The following is a 20729-nucleotide window of genomic DNA, read 5'->3' as shown; positions in this document are numbered from 1 at the left end:
GGTGGATTCCGACGGTTTGTTTTGGAGTGAGGTTGAGGTGTCGAGGTCTGTGTGACTGAGATTCCGTCGGAGCCGCTCCGTCCTCACATCCGAGTGCATGTGAAGACGGCGTCCAAGAAGAATCTCACATGCGCAAGGATGTTATTGCTACGCCACTTTCTGCTTGCTCCAGACCTTGGGCTCCTGGATGTATTTCCTGCCCTCTGCTTCCTTGCTGTCGCCACGGTCGACCTGCCAGAGCTGGAAGACCTTGCCGTAGAGATGCACGACGTCTTCCATCTCCGCATTCTCGGCCTTCTCCCACACAGCATTTGGCACAGCAGCAGGCGCAGGCATGATGAGCATTCCAGACTTGACCTCAAACACGTGAGAGTGCCCAATCAAGCGAGCATTGGGCGCAGGTGAGTCGTTCAGAATGCATTGCCGCACATCCTCATTGACATGAGCGCAGTAGTGCTTGGCCTCGGAGGTGCGAGAAGGCTCGTTGGCGTAGACGTGGAAGGCGTTGCTGGGAAGGTCTGTGGGGATTCATGAAGTGGAAGGAGCGTTCGCAGGTACATACTTACTCCTGTCGGCAGCGCCTGCCGAAAGCCCTCCGCGTCTCGTGGTCTGGTGAGCGTTTCCGTTTCCGTTTCGCGACCGCGACCGCGACCGCAAGCCTTTTCATCTTGGAATGCACAGTCGTGCCCCATAAACAGACATTCACGAATGGATTCACAGCGACCACGACATCATTCTAATTAAATGCTGTACAAGACAGCCGGAGCATGAGCCACGTTCATTCATGCACAACGCCACGCCCAGTAGCCCTGCATCATGAACTTCGGAAGCAAACCAAACACGACAAACACCGGACCGGTTATTCGCAAGACAACTGTAAAGATCCCTATCCCTCAGGCAGTCAGGCCTGCGCAAACAAACAGCAGTGCAGCAGGGAGAGCGCCCGTCCGCCCGTAAGCCTCCACACCTTCGATCGACTCCGCTCCCCGATATGTACTGTGCACTGCACTGCACATCGCAGACAGCAGTCCTTTCTGGGCACCTGTTTTTGGAGTGACTCGCTGACACATGACTTAGATACAACCCCGATCGCTTTAAGCCCTCCAATACACCAATCTCGAAGAAAGCCCCGAATCCCGCCAAACGTGCTGTGTCCACAGCCAGAGGTGTGAAGCGCAAAAGCGTGACACCGCAACCAGCATGGAGTAGCGATGAAGACGACGACAGCAGCGATGTTGGGGCAAGTGACTCGGATGCCTCACGAAAGCGCATTAAGAGCAGTGTCAGCTCCATTGAAAGTCCCGGTCCAACGCGGCCACTTCTTTCCGAGACAGCTTTCGCTCAAGATACTGTTTTCAAGATCATACACGGCGCAGATGCCACGTCTGGAGAGTGAGTCTCATGCCATCTCTGCGCATCGATAAGAGCTATGCTCTCAGCTTGCAGATAGCAGTCTTGTCTGGCGCTTTGAACACGGGGCGTGCTGACAATATATCCTCACAGATTCACATCCAAGTTTAAGAATCCTTGGAACGATGATGAATTCAGCACCTGCGAGCTGCAATATCCAAGTCGAGGACAAAGGGAGAGATTCCAGCTGAAATGGCCAAAGAACGAGGCAGATGATTACAAGCCCATGGAGGATATAATTGAGACGATTCATACGATTTGCGACAGCTACCTGCCCGATGATCTGGCTACACAGTACACGAGTGAAGAGACTGGTTTCAGAAGGCGTTTCAACCTTGCATGGAAGCGACAGGACGTGGAAGAGTTTATTGAGGTGGTGCATGACTTTAACGCGATGCTGAAGAAACTGGTAAGTGCTTCTCAGCTTCGCGACTCGCCGCAAGCCACGGGCTCCATGTCGCAGACCGCAGCCTCGTCTGGAATTGCGTTGCTCGAGCGGCTCCAACATCCGCTAATCGAGTCTTCTGACTAGGTCAATGACGGTACAGTTCAAACAGTGCTCCGCGGTAAAAGCCATATGCCACTCGATTGGGCTCGGCGCGTTCTCGAACAAATCTACTCAAGGACGGTATCCCCGAAGGTCGAAACTTTGAGACGATACGAAAACGGCAGCGACGATGTGTATGGCGAGCTCCTTCCCCGGTTCGCGAGCGATATCTTCAAAAAGACGAAGCTCAACCACGACATGACCTTCCTTGACTTAGGCTCTGGCGTCGGCAACGTGGTCTTGCAGGCGGCACTCGAGATCGGATGCGACAGCTGGGGCATTGAAAAGATGCCCAACCCCTGCGATCTCGCAGAGCTGCAAGAGAAGGAGTTTCCCGAGCGCGCCAAGCTATGGGGTCTGGACGTCGGCAAAGCCAGGTGTATTCGAGGTGACTTTACGAACAACAAGGAAGTTGGCGAGGTCCTGAGGCGCGCCGACGTGGTTCTCGTTAACAACCAGGCGTTTACTCCGGCACTAAATGACGCTCTTTTACACATGTTCCTCGACTTGAAGGAAGGCTGTCAGGTCGTCAGTCTGAAGCCGTTTGTTCCGGAAGGCCATAAGATGTCCACCCGGAACTATTCCTCAATGGTCAATCACTTTGTACAGCAAAAATTTGAATACTTCTCCGACAGTGTCAGCTGGGGTGCAGATTGGGGCAATTGGTTTATTGCCAGGAAGGACCGGGAACCGTTGCGGCGCTTCATGAAATTGAATGGACTTCGCTAGGTGATGAAGGTCGCTGAGGTTTCGTTTCGCATCTTCATTTTAAACGGCAGTGGCGGAGTTTGCTGACCGTGACCGGCTTGGAGATGATACCCCAAAGAGCATTTGTAGCACTAAGCATTCTGAATTTAACGACCGGCTGTGACTCCACAAGTTCTTCTCGAACTCCGCTGCATTGCAAAAGAGTAGTGGTTCTCGCGTCGCAGATAGTACTCTCGCTCCGACCGGCATAATTGGAGTGCTGGAAGTCGCTCATAGGTGAGCGCGGGTGGGATGCACTGAGCCCAATGGTGTATATTTCGGGGAAAGGAACAGGAGCATTTGTGACCAATTTTACCATCAACTCCATTGCTTGAGGAAGGGCGAGCTCGTCAGGTAGTGAATAGCAGCGTCGTCAAGGTTGCGATCAACTGAGAGCGTTACGACTTGTGCAAAGTCGACGCTACCGCTGCATCGCAGGCTTTTTAGGAGCCTAAATACTGCGATAATGTGAAAGGAAATTGAGAGCATGTACACTCCACAGCATGTCACGTCTCAGCAGGTGATGCCGAAACAGACGTGTGCAGAGAAGGACCAGTCTTGAAGGAGACGAGGCCACACATTTCTTCTTGCGACTCTGTCCACACGAGCTTCGTCCTTGAAAGGTTGCCGACGGCTCGCTCTAGCTATCTCATCGCGTGGAACTACAATAAGCATCATGCCGTACCAAAGAAAAAATTGCTTGACATCGTTGGCCGTACATAGACCGTGCCAGGTGTGCCGTGTGCGGGCGCGTGCTTCGTTTCTTGGTGCAACGTGAGGACTGAGGTGAGGACAGACAACAAGAATTTCGTCGGGAAGTGGTGGTTCGGCGCTTTGACCCTGCTGACTCACTACCCGAACCCAAACCGGACTTCAGATCGCGTCCAATGGCAAGCTCCCCAATAGCTTGCAGCAGGTAATATCTCATTACCAGCTCCAAAACAATGGTATACATATTCTACTGACCAGGAACGATTTCACACTGACGTAGTATCCAGCCTCCAAAGCGAAAGCAGCCAGCGGCAGCAAAACAGCCAGCAAAGCGCCGCTCCAAGCTTGCCAAAGAGAACGATATATCTGCGGACGAAGAAGCCGAGATTCGGGAAGCTTTCGACTTATTCGCGTCGCAAGATGACGAGAAAGATGGGCGAATTTCCAGGAATGATGTCCGTCGGTGCCTCATCGCGTTGAATGCCCCACCTGCCAATAACGCCGATCTGCAAGAGCTCCTCGAAGTCGCGGATCCTGAAAATGCCGGCTGGGTACCTTTTGAGCATTTTCTGCCGGTCGCAGCGCTTCAGTTAAACCGTGCGAAAGGCGATGAAGATGAGGAGAGACAGCAAGAAGAAGTTGACAAGGCGTATAATCTTTTTGTCAAAGGGCAGGATCGTCCCATCACTATTGCGGACCTGAAGCGCATTTCGAAAGAGTTGAGAGAAGATGTCCCAGATAATGTGCTGAAGGACATGATTCGTGAGGCTACGGGCGGGTCACTGGGTGGTGTTGGTAAGGAGGATTTCGAGAGTGTTATGCGGAGGGCTGGTGTCTTTGGTTGATCCAGAAGGTCAAAACAGGAAAGGCCATTCAAGAACCAGGGGCTTGTCATTGTCAGGCGTAACGGAGTTGAGAATGGATATACCCGGTGCGTCACTGCTTCATTCTGTATTCGCGCTATCTACGGATTTCTAACTCGAACACCAGAGTCAATTCTTTCATATAAACGTGTTGTCCCATGCTCCTCGTATCGGGGCTACGAGACGTGCGCGAAGTCCTCATAACGAAGTCCTCATAACCTATGCCGAAGCCGTTTTCTCCGCAGCCTTGCTTATGTCGCTGTAAGCTGAGTGGAAGCTCTCGATTTTGACTTTCTGGAAATTCACCTCACAAACGCAGCTCGGACGGCCCTGATATATCGGCTCCACCAAACTTTTTTCCCGGAGACAGCCAACACGCTGGGCTGAAGATTGGTCCTGGGAGATGCCATGCTGTCGGAGTCCGTTGCACTTGCCCTTGGCATCGCGAAGGCTGTCCATTAGGGTCCTGAATGAGCTGGTGAGGGATCTGCGAATGAGTTGAAGCTGCCGAGGGCATACAGCATGTCATGCCTTCAGCACTCGTGTGGTTTAAAGTCCTGCCTTATGCTGTCAGACTGTCAGCATGACACATCTGTGGCAGACCTGCGCAATGTCAAATGTGGTCCCTCCCTCAAGCAACGGATCAAGCCTCCACGACCCGCAGCCTCGTTGTCCTCAAGCACCCCGATCTACCACTCAGCCTGTAGAGATGGAGCCATTACACTTGGCAATGTCACGACAATGCGCTCGCTCTTACTTGCTGCCATTCGAGCTCAAAAAAGCCAGATAGTCGTGAGTATAAAATCGACAAATCCTTCTTCTCTCTTTCCACTCTCTACACACGCAAGACTGAACGCATTCAAGGCATAGCTTTGAGAACGATCAGAAAATCCCACATCTTGCAGCGTCAAAACACTCTCTCGTACGCATAACATCAATCTCTGTGCGAGAAACCAGAACCTTCACAAATTCTCAAACTCCATCGCCGACAAGGCTCAGAGACAAAAACCAGATACTTCCCAGGAACAGAAAATCCAGCGGTGCTGTGCAGCTAGCTGAGATGGATCTATCCTACGAGTATTTGGAGTACTCTTACGAGACACGGCAGCACATGCTAGGTAACGTCCATGATTCTTTCGATAAATTTTCACCCGATTACTTCTCTAACGACTCACAAGGCTGTGGAATCACGACCTCAGACTCTGATCAGGCTGAGAATAACAGCCCGGAGAGTGCGGTACGCCCTCAGGACGATTTAGAAGGCCTCCTTATCCTTGATTCGGCGATGCCGACGCCGGTCTCTAATGAGGATAACTCAGCTAATCCCGAGACTGAAGAGAGCTTCAATCATCTCTTCGATGAAGGCGAAAATTCAAGCCTCTTTGGAGAAGGGGATGCCAAGGACGACTCCAGCCTTTTCGGTGAAGGTGACGCCGGTGATCAATCCAGCCTTTTTGGCGTGGGCGATGCCAGCAACGACTCCAACCTACTGGTAGAAGGCGACGCCGGCGAAGAAATAGGAGCATCTTCTCAAGACAAGTCAGAGGAGCCCGTTCGCCATGATGCGGCGAGGCCATCACCGGCTCCGATCGAGAGCGATTCGGACGATCAAGATGTGTGGGCACAGATGGATGAACTGCTCAAGATCGACGGCGACGACACAGAAGCATCTTCACCAAACAAGCCAGAAGATGTCATTCTCCATGATTCCGCAATGCCATCGCCGGATCAGCTCGAGATCGATTCGAGAGAGGATGACTGTGATAGCATGTTTGAAGAAAGCAGTGAAGACATCAGCACTCGCCCACCAGTCCTGCCAACAGTTGGCGATAATCGTCCCACCGCATTGGCTCTATCCTCAAGACAACCACCGAGCCCAGAACAGAGCCTGGCACCTTCACGCCGTCCCTTGGCGCTGCCTCCTCAGCGACCACAACCGGCAGTGGAGCTGCGAAATACAGAGGATCCTGCCCATCGTTTTCCACATTTGTCACTGCCTCGACAAAAGCCAGTGGTACCTGCTGTCGCTTCAAGCACTACGACGCCTTCCGCGCAGGCTGACCCACATCCAGTGGCGTCAGTAGATGTGCAGTCAAGGAAGCGTAGGCGAGATGATGATCCGATTGAGATTGAAGACTCATCACCTGTACCCGTGGCCAAAAAGAGCAGGAACAAAAAGACTGTTTCATCCAAGGATGGCAAGGCAGGCAAAAAGTCTACGCGCACTGGATCAAAGCGGTGGACAAATGGGGAAATTGACTCGACAAATGAAACTTTGCGGATCATGGGTGCAACTCGTACAAAGGAGTGGATGCAAGGCAAATCCACAGACTCACGCTATGCCAAGCGCCCTCCGATCGAGACGAAGCGAGCGAAAGAGCGAAGGGAGGCAGCCGAACAGTCTGCAGCTCCACCTGCCACCGCGGAAACGGAGCTTCCTGAACTCAACATGGCTCTGTTGGCCCATAATCTTGATAACGATGACCTATGGGCACCAGACGGAACCCTTTTGTCGCTTCCAACAGATGTAGCGGACACTGCCATCTCGGTGAGCTCCAACGGTACAACCGGCGGTCCACGAGGTGAGCCACCAATGTCAGCGTCTCAAGCCTCACCTCCTGCCTCGCTCTTCACGGGCAGGTCGAACAGTGGCGCCTCGTCGGATTTCAGCAGCACGATCATCGATCTGACTGACGATTCAAGCTCGGCTTGTGGAATCTCAAGCTCTACCTCGCTCTCCACGGGCAGGTCAGACAGTGGCATCTCTATGGCTTCCAGTCATACCACGATTGACTTGACTGGAGAGTCAGGCCCGGCTTGTGGAGCTACATCTTCTGCTTCGCTCGCCTCAGGAATGTCAAACAGTGGCACCTCGACCACTTCTAGCCGTATCACGATTGACTTGACTGCCCAGCCAGAAACAGCTTCTGCTATGCAGAGGAGCCGCGGCGCAGAATCGGCGCAGACAGCAGAAGCCCCATCAAGTCCAGGCCCCAATCTTCCGGCTCCAACATACGGCAAATCATCTTACCAGACATCCTTCCTTAGAGACCAAGAGGAAGCTCTCAACGGTCACAAAGCAGAATTGGAAGCAAGGCTTCGGGTCTATCGAGCCCAGGGACATATGACGGAGATTGAGGTAGATATGAGTGGTCCTGGGGGCATATGGAAAGCGAGAACCCAGCTGAAAAATAATATGACTATGGCGGAATGGAGGAGTCGGCAGAAGCAGTGAGGAGACAAGGAGGACAGTGGTGTGAAGGCAAGGAGCAAGGATGGAAAGAAATTTGGATATGGCGCAATGGAGGAGTCAGCAGAAGCAGTGAGGAGACAAGGAGGACAGTGGTGTGAAGGCAAGGGAGCAAGGATGGAAGGGAAAACATGTAGGTAGTAATGAAGTAGGAACGGACGACCACAATCTCCTTCGAGAAGAAGTTGAGTTGGGGAGGTCGACGGTACAGGGCGAAGGACGGGGCCCTGTGCACATAGCAAATACAAGCTATCATTAACTCGCTCTTCGTTTGATTCATGGCTGTGGAAATGAATGCGTTTCTCGCGTACTAATGTGCATGGCAGTCGCACAAGCTTGCGCGAAGGATAACAAGTGAACGAATATTGTTCGAGCACCTTCGTAGGACCAGGGCTGGCCATGCACCCCGTGTTGCTGTTCTGTACTTGCTGATTGGAGCTATGTCTGGAAATAAAAGCAAGTGAGAATCTGTAGTGGATCACAAGCTGATCCGATATCCCTCTTGAAATGTACACCAATGGTCTGCGGTTCGTAATCCTATATATCTCACATTGAAGGACGCAACGGTGGGAGGACTACATGAACATACAGACAGCACCACTTCTCCTCACCTCACCTCACCCCACCCCATTCCTCTTCCCACATCTAAAAATCTCCACGGCCCCCAGCTTTCACTCCACCCCCTTCCCACTAACCTTCACACCATCCCAGCATCCAACAACTCCCTCCTCAACCTCTGAAGTCTCAATGTCTCATTCCTCCTCAAAATCTGTATTTCCAATCTAATCTCCATACGTTCCTGCGCAGTATCCTTGAGCTGCTTCTCCAACGCCGCAATCTCTTCTTTGAGTGTCTCGATCGAGGCCTGAAGAGCTCGTCTTTGGAGTTCGTCTTCTGAGACTGGAGTTGAGTCTGAGATTGAGGATGTTGCAACTTCGCTGCTTGACATTGTGCTGATGATCGAGGCTTCTTCTTCGAGGGAGTCGAAGGAGGAGAAGCTTTTGGGCCAGGAGGATCGTTGTTGGTGGGCCATGGGTTGGGTTTGGGTAGTTTGGTTTGATTGTGGGATGTGGGTTTGAGGAGAGCGATTGGGCCATACATTTGCTTTGGGAAATCTAGATTCTGTTTGTGAAGAGTTTGTTCTCTTATGTGGGATTTTTTGAAGTGCAAGCATTATTCACAATGATGGTGAGCTGATTGCTTAACAGTCGTGACCTTTGACGAGATGCAGAAAACAAAGTTCACGACATCGTCAGCTAGATGGACATACCTCGAGCCAATCCCATTCTGTATACCATATACATGCTGACCTGTTCTACTACCTAGTAGCAGCTTTTCACCGCAGTGTTGAACGATCGGTATACTTCACCGGCTTCTACTCACCAATTGAATAAGGATCAAGTCCACTTCGGAACTCCACTTCGCAAATCGCCTGGCCTCATGATGCGCTCCTCCTTAGGCCTAGCCAAGTCTTTCACAATCTCCTTCTGGTGTGCCACACAACTTGGTCCCCTCTTCTCAAGCATATCATCACTTGCTGCACTCCTCGCCATACGCTCAAATAACTCCTGATCGATCTCAGTCTGGCAAAGCCCAACCTCTTCAGCCTGATCGACTTTCAAAAATAGCGCATTGACTGCCGTCTTGTAATTTGCGCTCGCGGTGTGCCACTGCTTGCCTCCAATAACTTCGCCCTCGCGCAAACGAGTCCAGTGGATGAGAGTTGTATTGACAACGGTCCGGGTGGCTTGGGCATAGACGAATGGGTTTTTCTCGGGACCAGGATGCCCTGCAGCGTGTTCTGGCGGCATGTTATCTTTGGTGAAGCCGAGAGTGTTGGCTTCAGCATTGAATGCCAAAACGAGGTCGAAGGATTTAGAAGTATATCTTGGGGTGTCTGAGTAGTTCCCCTCTCTGTATTCGTTGGCCACATTGGAGAACTCGCTGATCCATTTTTTGGCGAAAATGGCGGGGGTTGGATGCTTGAATGTCATCAGTATTGCTGCAAGTAGACATTATTGATGTTTTTCGCTTACAGGACCGAACATTGGACGCTCTGCGTTGTTTGATCCCGCCATGTTCATGCTTCGAAGGCTGTCTACTCTAGCAGATAGGGCGCTGGGTGTTGAATATCGAGAAGCAGGAGTGCGTGATTGAAGATTCGTTCTGCTGTCCGTGTGCATGAGCAAGGATCCATGGGCATAGATTCTCAAGATGCCTTCAGGCCAACCGAGTTTAGGTCTGACAGCTCGTATGTTACATCTATGTCCGCTTGTGCAATGTACCAGTCAAGGTGTGTCGTCTTGTCTGATATAAAAGCGCCTTGCTGAGTGAGCCTCGCAAACGCTGTTACCTGGCCTCAAGCATTTGACGGTGTAATCTTCTGCATTGTGGCTCGAAGGATGGGCTGCCCCGTCTCGTGTTTCCATGAAAGCCTGTTGCGCACGTGCACAGTCCTGTGAAGTCTGTTGCATGTGAAGAAGATGGGATTGTCGCGTGTGGGAGCGAGGGTCGCGGTCGCCAGGGGTGTGAAGCTAGTGCCTGATCCGTGCGCAACCACCGCCGCTTGCTAGTTCCCTACCCGTCGAATTTGACCTGAACCTCAACCAAACCACAAAACTCTTTTGAGCAACGAAACAGAAATCTGATCAAAGAAGACTCCACAACCAACCGCAAAGATGGCAGACGAGGACAAGAAGGTGGAGACCACGACCGAGGCCAAGCCCGAGGAGAAGACCACGACCGAGAAGGCCGCAGAGACCGTATCGGCAGTAACGGACAATGTTTTCAGCATGTTTGGCGGAGGCGCCAAGAAAGAGAAGAAGGAAGATGATGACGAGGAGAACGATCGGTCGGGCAGCTCCAAGGCGCAAAAGGAAAAAGAGGCTGCTGAGAAGGGCGATGACGACGAGAAGGCAGATGAGGAAGAGGCTGATGTTCACTTCGAGCCAGTCGTGCACCTTACACAGCAGGTTGAGACTAAGACGAACGAGGAAGCTGAGGAGCAGACTTTCAAGATGCGCGCGAAGCTCTTCAAGTTCGATCGCGACAGCAGAGAGTGGAAGGAGCGAGGTACTGGTGATGTGCGACTTCTTAAGCACAAGGAGAACGGAAAGACCAGATTGGTTATGCGACGAGACAAGACCCTCAAGGTCTGCGCCAACCACTACAGTATGTCACGAACAGCTCGAGGGTGGGGTATACGGAGATACTGACTTGATCACAGTTGTTCCGGACATGAAGCTCTCACCAAATGTTGGCAGCGACCGCAGTTGGGTATGGAATGCCGCTGCAGATGTTTCTGAGGGCGAGCCAGAGGCACAGACCCTTGCCATTCGTTTCGGCAACGCTGAAAGTAAGTAGCACTTTTCGAATATGGTCTAGAAAGCCGATGCTAACAAGCTCGTAGACGCCAATCTTTTCAAGGAGGCCTTCATCAAGGCCCAGCAAGAGAACGAGGCGCTGTTCAAGACCGAGTAGAAGTCGGAAGTCAAGGCGTGCCCTTCTTCTGCTGACATCGAATGGTCTGGCGGGAGTAATACAGCAGATTCGGCGGATTTCTGATAGTCTGCTGTAAGACAGCAACCAGACGAAATCAAGAATAGGATGCACCCGCACACACTCTGACATCGAGAGACCATCTCAGGTCGATCACGGCACTTCTCCTACGGCAGCTGTGACGTGACAAGCACATGCCAGTTGATGATCCAACACCACACAGCACTATCTGGGCGTTCCGTTCTGCACCTCCAACCACTACTGATCCCAATCATTGCACAATACCCTTCTGCATGGCATTGAATAAGCAGAACCTGCTGCTACGAGATGAACAGGCAAATTGTTGCCGGCACCGCTGTGAAAGACAGCGACCTAGTTAGATAGACCAAAAACAGTGCAAACACACCCTTATCCCTCACATACTGCAAAACTTCTTCATTTCCCGTCCTCACACGCAGCAGCACGAGCGTGCCCTGATCAAATAGTACCAGTGTACCACGGTTGAGCACGCGTACTGATAGCAGGGTTGACCCGGACCGGACCCGCAGGTCGGCTTGCCCTGCCCTGGCCGACATCCAGCGAGCATGCGCCCACACACATCAGAGCTCGACTTCAATATACATAACGCGCTTCACCTCACTGCCACCCTCGCCCGCCACCTCTTTCTGACCCCTCTCCAACCACGCGTGCCGACAGCCCATTACTCCGCGACGACAGTTTGCTCAAGCAGACGCTCTTCATTTCACTTCACAAAGAACAGAGTGACGGCGCATGCGATCGGCTTCAGACAGCGCGCATTCTACCGTATTCATATAAGACAACGCGACAATGCCTGACGTGAGTACCTCTCAACAACCACTGCCAGCATCTTCTCCCACCTCAGGTCTTGACATCAACAACCACCACACCCACGGCATTGAACGCAGCAATGGCTCCAAAGCGTGGACTAACCTCGCAGGCACAGGTCAAGAGAACGGTGAAGCTCGTCACTTCCCAGCATGTCATGTAAGTCGCACATCTCTGTCGCAGTGATAGCAGCCGGTATAATTGACGAAGCGTCAGCGACGATCCCCCAGAGGTCGAGGGTTTCCCCATGCGCGCTTGGGATATTCAAATCTTCCTCGTGGGCCCAGATGGCGAAGACATGCCAGCGAACTGCTTCGAGAAGGCGACATATCTCCTGCACGAATCCTTCGGAAAGAGAGCGAAGCAATGTAAGACTACATCAGCGAAAGAGGCGCATATGTGGGAAAGCGGGACTTGGCGCTGACACGGGGTAATAGCTTTCAAGCAGCCGCCATTCACGATCCGAGAGAAGGGATGGGGAGAGTTCGACATGCAGATCATACTCACACCAGTCGGCGCGCCGAAAGGCGGTGATCAGACACTGTCCCATGATCTCAATTTCCAAAATGAGCGATACGAGAGCACACACTCAGTGGTGAGTACAGACGGCCAGAGCTCGTTTTGAGATCCAAGGCGAGAGAGAATAGTACAGCTACTAAGACTTTTTCAGACCTTCCGCAATCCCAAGCCAGAGCTCCTCGAACGCCTGAAGGAATCCGGACCAGCCGGAGAAGCAGTCAACGGCGCTCCAGCAGCAAAGCCCGAGAAGAAGCGTCAAAAGGCCAACCGCAACGTCGATATGGAGAAGCTCGCCGAGGCTCTTCCAACCCTGTCTGAAGACGACCTCTCCAAGTAGTCCAGATGGTCCATGACAACAAGTCGGAGGAGACCTACACTAAGAACGATGTTGAGAGTGAGTGTTCCCTACAACTCCTAATAATCATGCGTCTTGACTAATTTTCCCCCCAGACGGCGAATTCCACGTCGACCTGTACACCCTTCCAGACCAACTCATCAAGATGCTCTGGGATTTCACCGAGAAGCGCGTCGACATGAGCACAGTGGCATAGAATGCCCATGTCAATGCCGCACAGAGCACGCGATCATCACGACGGACCACGCGTCAAGAGACAGCCGCGCCTGCTTGATCACTTGATACCTCATGAACCTCCTGCCTTTCTGGACTGCATTTATAGCTTGACGTGACTGGGATTAAAAAGGGAATCGGACACGGAGCGAGGAGTTCTGGCGAAAAAGGCGAGAAAGAAAGGAAATGTTAGGAGTGGTTGGCGTCTTGTACTTACTACTTACTACTACTACTGCTGCTGCTGCCTACTCACTGCTTCGAGTTGAGTTGAGTAGATTCACCTCGGCAATATACCGATCAATCATTCTTCATTTCAAAACATTGGTGAACCACAAGAGCGATATTCGATGAATGCCTCGCCAGTGCATTCCTGACATGAAAATGAGAGTCCATGGCTGTATGTAATAGCGATATATGTAAAGTAGGATAACCACTGCCCTACCAAAGAAAATCATTCGTTGGCTCGTACGTACTCCAAGGCGCCGTGCTGTAAGTCAGAAGGCAGGGATTCTTGGTATCTCTCGCGTGGTGTCTGTTCCTTGGTATCATCTCATCAATCCCATCAAATCGTCCATGTCCCAGCGCCAGCTCCAACCCTATGCCTCTTGTGCGCCAGTGATATCTCAAGACAGAAAACAACGAAATCTAAAACGCCAATGCTGGTTGCCAGATCATGATATCCTTAGCGATTACCACGAACGTTATATGCACGCTTCACTTTCTCCACCTTCCTCTTTTCCTCAGCCTCCCGTGACTCGCGAAGCGTCTTGCCCAACTTCTGGACATCGCGGACTTCGGACTGCAAGGCTTTGACTTCAGCATAGATTCCGATGTTCTTCTCGGCCCATGCGTCGAGCCTTTTCTCCAGTGACGGCTTTGAGACTGGCTTGCCTGCCCGCTTCCGCTGACATGCTTTCTTGAAGCCTTGAATCCGCTCACGGGACAGAGAAAGCTGCGAGGAGATCAAGGACTTGGAGCTACTCTTGGCAAGTTCGACCTTGTCCTTGACAGAGGTCGAAAGGCCTTTGGTGAACTTGACCAAGTCCTTCTGTATGGCCATCAGATCTTTGGTGAGAGTTGTTGCGGTATAATTGCTGGCCTTGGCAGCCTTGCCGAACATGGAAGCAGCAGTATTGCTAATGACCTGAAGCTCCCGGTTGAGAACTTGCAGCTCCCGAGACACATACTGGGCGACTTGGGATGTGACGTTCTTAGTTGCCCACATGCCTGCACCGAGCTCGGTAGAAAGTTTATCGCCGAGATGCTTAGCCTTGCCTCGCATCACAGCGACATCCTTGCTCACAGCCTTGCTCACATCTGTGCTGGCGGCTTCGTAGCGTCTGTAGATACAGCGGCCAAAATGGTGTGGAGCGGTAACATTCGTGGCGGGGTTCTTGGTAGCCATGTTGACCGTCACTGATCCACAGGCTTCATCAGGATCGAAGGTCACAAGGTAGACGCCATCGACGAGCTTGGTCTGGTTGAAGTCGAGCTTTTTCCCATCGGCTTTGTGAACTATAGTCGATGTTGGCTCTGGGTAGCCGCGCTGTCCTGGCAGTGACAGCACGAAGTGATTCGGGCGAAATGCCTGGAAGTGGGGAATCGCCGTGCATTCCGCTTGGGTAGCAGAGGCGCCTCTCAGAAGGTTGTAGAAGCTGGAACTCCAATCTTGGTAGCACCTAGCTGGTACTTCCGGCAATAGATGCTGCAAATTCAGCTCTGACGTGATGTTGGGCGAGTTTGTGGCCTGCTGGAGAGAAAAAGATAGTGCGGCACGTCGAGCGTGTAGCTGGAGAGCGGGATTAGGGCCGAAGAGCGATAGCAATACGCCTGAGCCGATGAACAGCAGGAGTAACTGAATCCACTGCAGAGGCTTGCCAAGTCGATAAGATGCCTTCTTCTTTCCCTCCGAGGGATGTGTAGGAGTCAGAAGAGTCTGGATCTGCTGTGTCAAGGTGGAGTAATCAGTATTGATGAAGTCCTTAGCATCGAGGAAGAGTTGTTGGTCGCGGCTTCGTTCTCGTGGCTTCGGTCTCGCTGACTTGATATGACGGATGAGCGCTCTGGTGTCGTGCTTGGACTCGTAGATGACGAGGACCGGGACCTGGATGCTTCGCACTGCATCACAAGCACTCCAGATCCAGCTGTGACGACCATCGGCTTCTCCGTCGAGATAGATGACAGCGATGTCTGGCTTTGGCAAGTCGATCTTACCGTCTCCGCCAATAGTGAAGATTGAGCTGTGCTCGCCATCGACATCTAGTATACGCAGTCCATGAGATCCAAATGAACGCCGGTCGGCTCCAATGCAGTGCTGCACAGTGGCAGAGACTCTATCATCGCCACAGACGACAGTCGCTGATGGTGGAGTGATGCCAGCCGGTGTTAGTGGAAGGCGGACAACTCGATGCTTGGAGGCAGCATCGGCGTCAGCTTGGGACATGCAAGGAGCAATCCTCGAGCACATAAGGTCAACAGCATCTTTTGGTACTCTTCTCTCAGAGATGAATAGTATGCGCTTAGTCTGGTGGTCGAGGTCGAGAGTGTTGAAGGCTGTGGAGCGTCGGAAGGTGGCAGCAGAGTGAATCGTAGACTGTGTAGGCGTCTCCTGATTTTCCGACATGTACGAGTCGATCAGATCATTCTCTGCTCTGACCTGACGCAGGCGCGAAGAAGCTAGGCTAGGTGTCGGGCTTCGAGGAGGCTCGCGTGACACGTCGACAAATGAGGCTGTGGTGCTCGTTGGTGTAGGCAGACTGCCAACTTGCTCTGGTGATATCAATAGAAGCGTGTCATCATGCCCGTCTAGCTCATCCTCAGTATTGGCATCTTCAGGGGTGAACTCAGCGTCCTCGCTGGCGCGGTCGTTGGAGGTGATGCTGGCGGTGTCGTGATCGTCGTTGGAGATGTCGGAGAGGTTGTCGATGAGCTCCCACTGGTCGTTGGCCTGCGAGCTGCCCGACTCGCTGGCCGTGTCTGGTTCGTGCATAGTAGCTTTGGCGCCGAGAGCACTGAGGGCGGCAGGCGGAGTGCGATGGCTCCGGGTCTGGTGTGCCGTCAATTCGTCAGTGCTTCCGTCGATATTGAGGGTCGGGAAGCTGAAGTCGAATGGATGGCGTGGCAGCGGTGATAGGGGCGGCGAGAGAGGCGAGAGAGGCGAGTCTTGGTGGGCCGTTGGTTCTTCTTGCTCTTCTTCACGGAGGCGGAGGCGGAGGCGAGTGTCAGGCTGCACAGGACTTCCTGTTAGCTCATGAGGCACAGAATGTCGCAGCTCCGGACTCGTGGCAGCATCGGTATCGGCGTCCATGCTGGGAGCGAGGTTTGGAGGGAAGGATGGGCAGGGCAAGAACGATGTTCGAGTGTGGACGTGGACGTGGACGAGACTGAGCGTTCAGGTAGCAGGCTCGCTCGTTTGTTGGGTGTGGGTGTAGGTGGGTGGTTTTGGTTTGCTGGAAGGCGTCGAGACCTTACTGCCTGAGAAGTGGGGAGCTGACCGACCTACCTCGCCGACGCAGACTGGCTGGAAGTAGTGACGGGGATTGAAGGGGAACCTTGAAATATTTCAAACTACGTGTCCGTGTTCACTTCACTGGCAGCAGCGGTGACGGAGAGCAAGAGCAAGACGAGCAACTGTCAACAGCCATGTCGATCAAGCCGGAGGACTGATGAGTGAATAGGCATCAGCTGCTTGCCCCGCCGTGCACGATAAGAGATAAGAGAGAGTTCTTAGTTGTATCGGAGCTAGGGCCTGGGCGGACACTTCCACTTGACGTCTACACGTCACGTCCACCTCTGTCCCCAGATCTGCATGTGAAAAGACAGCGAGCGCGAGGGATTGACTCCCTTACACCGTGGAGAGAACGTGTCTGTACCATGCAGTGTTGCCGCTGTAGAATTTTCTCGCTATCTCTCCATACTACCTGGTATTCCATAACGGCGCACGTGCCATCAGTTCGGCATCCGGAAGACATCCGGAGCTATGCACAGTACGCGCACGTCAGCGAGTAGCCAGCTTTCATCCCATATCGCCTCTCGAGTCTCTGCTGCCTGCTGCCTGCTGCAGGAGAGGAGATGGAGAGTGAATGGCCGACCGGCGTGGTGTACTCCTCCCGTTGATTATCCTAGGATGGATCATCTTCAACCCTGGCAACCAGGCAGCCGTCCGCAACGCCGAACTCGACGCGCTTCCATCCATCGAGCATGTCATCGCTGAGGAGCAGAGACACTTGTCTGTGCTAAGCAACTCATCGTGGAATCCCGAATTCGGCACCCAAGGCCACACCATCAACGTGACTGGTCTTGAGCCAGAGAGGGACTTCGCTTGGAATGCATTACCGACCATCAAAGCAAGAGCGAGGGAGCAGCTAGAATATGCGCTGGGAGATTGGGGCAAGTTGGCGCTGGACGGAGATACCGATCTGCCAAATCCAACGCCATTATATAAGAATATCACGGGCATTGTGAGCGGGAAATGGAAGCGCTCAGCGATTCAGGAGAATGTGCCAATACCGCAGCTCAATCTGACACAATACGCACCTCCCAGCCCGTTTGGACACGCAGGACATGCTCGACCATTCGACAGAAATATCACTGGCAACGATGGCGAGATCAGTGTCCGATTTGCCAAGCAAGATACAGCATACGCGGCACCTGATCGCAATGCCACTGCTATGAGCGGGGAAATCAAGCTTACGGATGGAGAGACATCTGATGTATGGGAATTGCAGCTGTATGGTGTCTATTTCGCTTCTCTCGGGCAAGCGATCATGACGACAACAAGCTCCAAGTTTAGCGGCATATTTGCCCTGCCTCACATGGCACTTTCACCCAGCAATTTCGAAACTGCAAGAAACCTTTTGAACGAGTCGATTTCTGATACTATTCAAGACCAAATTGATGCTGAGACTCGTTCCTCAAATCCTTGGCACTCAAGAATTGAAGCGGAATCGGAGAATCCATTCGGCAATCCTGACTGCGAGCTGGTCGTCTACTTGCAGCAACTACCTCCTGTCGCAAGCACACAGTACTCCTCGTCGTTCATGGATTTTCTCGAGCGTGAGCTCCGATTTCCCACTGGTGCTATTATGCCCAGTGCTCCTGATATGCACTTTTCTGCACTCATCTTCTCGCCTGACTGCGGATATGTATTGGAGTCTCAAGGGCCTCCGGATGACATTCCACAGAATGGAGACCATCTGACCGGAGCGAAGATTGAGGTGCTATGGAAGCATGCGAGACAGCACTTACTCGTCTTCTCTTTCGCTCTGGCTCTACAGCTCTTTCTTCTCATGCGACAAATGCGAGAGGCGAGCACACCCTCAACACGAAGTCGCATCAGTCTATACGCTGTCACGATCCTTGCCTCCAATGATGGCTTCGTGGCGTTGACCTTCCTGCTTGGAAGTCTCTTCTTCCAGAACATCTGGACTATGCTGGTCCCAGTAGGATTTTTGGCTTTTGCCAGCGTAGCATTCTTCGGCATGAGATTGGTCATGGATATCTGGCAAGTACAGGCTCCAGAGCGCGAGCAACGTGTAAGAGCTGAGGTCGAAGAGGATCAAAGAAGAGAACAGCGCTTTCAGGAAGCCTTGCGGCGCATTCGGGCAGAGAGACGAGCCAGGGAAGAGCAGCAGAATGAAGCACCAGCCAGCAACACGAATGGTACGATTACGAATACGAGTCCAGCCCAGACAGTTGCGCCGACCACGACAGACGGAACTGCGGCAAGTACGCCTATGCCCACGTCTACACCAGTCACTGCTGCAGCACCACCCGTCGATACAGGCGCCACTCCAATTTTCATGCCTTCTGACCAGGGCGGATTCTTACCCATCGCTCAGCCACCACTTATGAATACGGAAGCTCATGTTCGTGCTCGCATGCCGAGCTTTGCATCATTCTATGCAAAGTCATACATGCTCATGTTCGTATCTGTGCTATTCGCCACGAATTCAATATCGTGGCCTGCATCAGCGCGGCGGGTCTTCATCACAATCCTTGGCATGTGTTACCTCAGCTTCTGGATCCCGCAAGTCATCCGCAATGTCCAACGTAACTGTCGTCATGCTCTCAATTGGGAGTTTGTTTTTGGGCAGAGCTTGCTGCGACTGACGCCCTTCCTCTATTTCTACGCCTACAAGTACAATGTAGTGTTCGCTGATCACAACTACTACATTCTAGCTCTTCTTGCCGGCTGGGTTTGGATCCAGGTCGTCATCCTAGGATCGCAAGAGCTGCTTGGACCTAGGTGGTTCATTCGCTCCAGCTGGGCATCACCAGCATACGACTATCATCCTATCCTGCGTGAGGACGAAGAAGGCGCAACGATGCCAATCGGGTTTTCGCAAGCTGCAGATGCAGACGATGCACGGTCTACGCCCTCGTCACCAACAGCCGATCGCAGATTATCCTCTTCCGCTATCACGAGGCGGGCTTCGATCGCAAAGGAGAAGGAGAAAGAAACGGCACGAAGCAAAGGCAAGCGTGTGTTTGACTGCGCCATTTGCATGCAAGATCTCGAGGTCCCAGTAATCGAGGCTGGGGCACCAAGCGATACAGGGCTTGGAGCCAATTTGCTTGCTAGAAGAGCTTACATGGTCACGCCATGCAGACACATCTTCCACAGCACATGTCTCGAAGGCTGGATAAAGTATCGATTGCAGTGCCCGATTTGTCGTGAGACACTGCCGCCTCTGTAGAAAAGAACATGGAGAAAGTGACACAATTTTGCATGTTTAATGCTTCAATTTCATGTGCTGCATACTGGTTTTGTATGTTCAATGCTATGCTTCATGTTCATTTGATGCACACTGGCTGTTGGTATCCGACTCGTAGCAAGATGTATCCAGACATCTCTAGCCACACCCTTTCTGTGCAACTCTCATCGCTCGTATCATCATGCATCCGTCGAGTGCTCGAGGCCGTCAATGGTGCGCTTTTTCTCAAGAAGATCTTCGGAGAGAACATTGGTCTTGCGCTGTTGCTCAAGCAGAGCGTCAGAGAGGAGGTTGTTCTCTTCTTGGAGACGCTTAACCTCCAAATTGGCCGCGTGGTCCTCCTCGTCCATGCCATCTGGGGACTGGTCGTATTCGCTCGGTGGAGCAGCAGAAGCGGCGACTGCGCGGTACGGGGCAGCGGCACCTGCCTTGGATGTGTCAGTAGCCTTCTCGTGCAGCACCATCACTTCCCCATTATCCCCATTATCCCCACCGCTGTCTGGGCTGGCCTCAAAGCCCAGAGACGCTGACCATTCATGCTTTTAGGCCATCTGCTCAGAGCGATGCGCTTTGCACAGGAGGCCGTTTTCTGTATCACACTCGCATCGCCTCGGAGGTCGTGAACGTCTTTGCACTGCTTCAAAGCAACGTGAAGTTCAGCGTGTGGAGAACGCGAAGTGAGGGCTGGGGAACAGCTTTACCGGAAAGAGGATATGCGTCCATACTAATTATAATTTTTCAAAAGAGGGGATATGCGTCCGTATTTGCCGTGGCACATGTCACAGCCTCCACTCGCTGCCTAAATAAATGTTGCTACTCGGAAGCACTGTACCCTCTCTTCTCGATGGAAGCCACCTCATGTTCCAGCTGTGAAATCGCGACGTTCAAGTTTCCGCCCCCTTTGTCCCAATACCGATCAAGACCGGTACCCAGTGGATACCCTCCCTTGACCCTCCCCATGATCTCAACAACCACCCTCTTCCTGCCGTTATTTCCCCCTCCCCTCCCACACCCCACTCCCCTCAACAGCCTCCATCAGCGCCTCAGCATCCCT

General features: G+C 52.6%; 11 protein-coding genes across 11 annotated transcripts; 7 read left to right on the top strand and 4 right to left on the bottom strand.

Annotated features, from left to right (window-relative positions):
- Nucleotides 1-216: 216 nt before the first annotated feature.
- On the bottom strand, nt 217-507 carry MYCFIDRAFT_101627 (uncharacterized protein; the record flags this gene model as incomplete). The annotated part of the gene is made up of 1 exon (XM_007925049.1): nt 217-507. A coding segment is annotated over one exon (291 nt), but the record flags the coding sequence as incomplete, so codon positions are not given.
- Nucleotides 508-816: 309 nt separating this feature from the next.
- Nucleotides 817-2834, top strand: MYCFIDRAFT_202245 (uncharacterized protein; the record flags this gene model as incomplete). Its single annotated transcript, XM_007925048.1, has 4 exons — nt 817-953; nt 1078-1392; nt 1504-1819; nt 1943-2834. The coding sequence occupies 4 exons, from the start codon at nt 817-819 to the stop codon at nt 2684-2686; spliced, it is 1512 nt and encodes a 503-aa protein (XP_007923239.1). The 3' UTR covers nt 2687-2834.
- A 546-nt stretch (nt 2835-3380) lies between these two features.
- MYCFIDRAFT_186232 (uncharacterized protein) lies at nt 3381-4260 on the top strand (the record flags this gene model as incomplete). Its single annotated transcript, XM_007925047.1, has 2 exons — nt 3381-3402; nt 3725-4260. 2 exons carry the CDS (start codon nt 3381-3383, stop codon nt 4258-4260), a joined length of 558 nt encoding a protein of 185 aa, XP_007923238.1.
- Nucleotides 4261-5338: 1078 nt separating this feature from the next.
- Nucleotides 5339-7513, top strand: MYCFIDRAFT_82536 (uncharacterized protein; the record flags this gene model as incomplete). The annotated part of the gene is made up of 2 exons (XM_007924661.1): nt 5339-5396; nt 5457-7513. The coding sequence occupies 2 exons, from the start codon at nt 5339-5341 to the stop codon at nt 7511-7513; spliced, it is 2115 nt and encodes a 704-aa protein (XP_007922852.1).
- A 291-nt stretch (nt 7514-7804) lies between these two features.
- MYCFIDRAFT_171603 (uncharacterized protein) lies at nt 7805-9711 on the bottom strand (the record flags this gene model as incomplete). The annotated part of the gene is made up of 14 exons (XM_007925046.1): nt 7805-7838; nt 7889-8050; nt 8079-8103; nt 8130-8144; nt 8172-8196; nt 8232-8440; nt 8476-8672; nt 8710-8721; nt 8751-8833; nt 8869-8903; nt 8936-8965; nt 9007-9045; nt 9072-9530; nt 9570-9711. The coding sequence occupies 14 exons, from the start codon at nt 9709-9711 to the stop codon at nt 7805-7807; spliced, it is 1467 nt and encodes a 488-aa protein (XP_007923237.1).
- Nucleotides 9712-9742: 31 nt separating this feature from the next.
- Nucleotides 9743-10156, top strand: MYCFIDRAFT_171602 (uncharacterized protein; the record flags this gene model as incomplete). Its single annotated transcript, XM_007925045.1, has 6 exons — nt 9743-9779; nt 9817-9823; nt 9864-9947; nt 9983-10024; nt 10053-10076; nt 10102-10156. 6 exons carry the CDS (start codon nt 9743-9745, stop codon nt 10154-10156), a joined length of 249 nt encoding a protein of 82 aa, XP_007923236.1.
- A 20-nt stretch (nt 10157-10176) lies between these two features.
- Nucleotides 10177-11008, top strand: MYCFIDRAFT_111801 (uncharacterized protein; the record flags this gene model as incomplete). The annotated part of the gene is made up of 3 exons (XM_007925044.2): nt 10177-10699; nt 10755-10883; nt 10938-11008. Coding segments are annotated over 3 exons (723 nt in total), but the record flags the coding sequence as incomplete, so codon positions are not given.
- A 1111-nt stretch (nt 11009-12119) lies between these two features.
- Nucleotides 12120-12942, top strand: MYCFIDRAFT_186230 (uncharacterized protein; the record flags this gene model as incomplete). The annotated part of the gene is made up of 5 exons (XM_007925043.1): nt 12120-12240; nt 12310-12467; nt 12543-12665; nt 12734-12785; nt 12842-12942. 5 exons carry the CDS (start codon nt 12120-12122, stop codon nt 12940-12942), a joined length of 555 nt encoding a protein of 184 aa, XP_007923234.1.
- Nucleotides 12943-13342: 400 nt separating this feature from the next.
- MYCFIDRAFT_210315 (uncharacterized protein) lies at nt 13343-14224 on the bottom strand. Its single transcript, XM_007925042.1, has one exon. The coding sequence runs from the start codon at nt 14182-14184 to the stop codon at nt 13642-13644; it is 543 nt and encodes a 180-aa protein (XP_007923233.1). The 5' UTR covers nt 14185-14224; the 3' UTR covers nt 13343-13641.
- Nucleotides 14225-17161: 2937 nt separating this feature from the next.
- On the top strand, nt 17162-19657 carry MYCFIDRAFT_95973 (uncharacterized protein; the record flags this gene model as incomplete). The annotated part of the gene is made up of 2 exons (XM_007925041.2): nt 17162-18505; nt 18650-19657. Coding segments are annotated over 2 exons (2352 nt in total), but the record flags the coding sequence as incomplete, so codon positions are not given.
- Nucleotides 19658-19687: 30 nt separating this feature from the next.
- MYCFIDRAFT_202242 (uncharacterized protein) lies at nt 19688-20267 on the bottom strand. Its single transcript, XM_007925040.1, has one exon. The coding sequence runs from the start codon at nt 20137-20139 to the stop codon at nt 19855-19857; it is 285 nt and encodes a 94-aa protein (XP_007923231.1). The 5' UTR covers nt 20140-20267; the 3' UTR covers nt 19688-19854.
- Nucleotides 20268-20729: the final 462 nt, after the last annotated feature.

This window comes from Pseudocercospora fijiensis (assembly GCF_000340215.1).
Source record: "Pseudocercospora fijiensis CIRAD86 unplaced genomic scaffold MYCFIscaffold_2, whole genome shotgun sequence".
NCBI classification, from domain to species: domain Eukaryota; kingdom Fungi; phylum Ascomycota; class Dothideomycetes; order Mycosphaerellales; family Mycosphaerellaceae; genus Pseudocercospora; species Pseudocercospora fijiensis.
The sequence above is the reverse complement of the archived record's forward strand: the minus strand, read 5'-3'. Positions and strand labels throughout refer to the sequence as shown.

Excerpts from the sequence above, each read along its gene's own strand:
- MYCFIDRAFT_210315 (XM_007925042.1), bottom strand. The coding sequence starts at position 14,184 with ATGTGGGCAACTAAGAACGTCACATCCCAAGTCGCCCAGTATGTGTCT.
- MYCFIDRAFT_202242 (XM_007925040.1), bottom strand. The coding sequence starts at position 20,139 with ATGGTGCTGCACGAGAAGGCTACTGACACATCCAAGGCAGGTGCCGCT.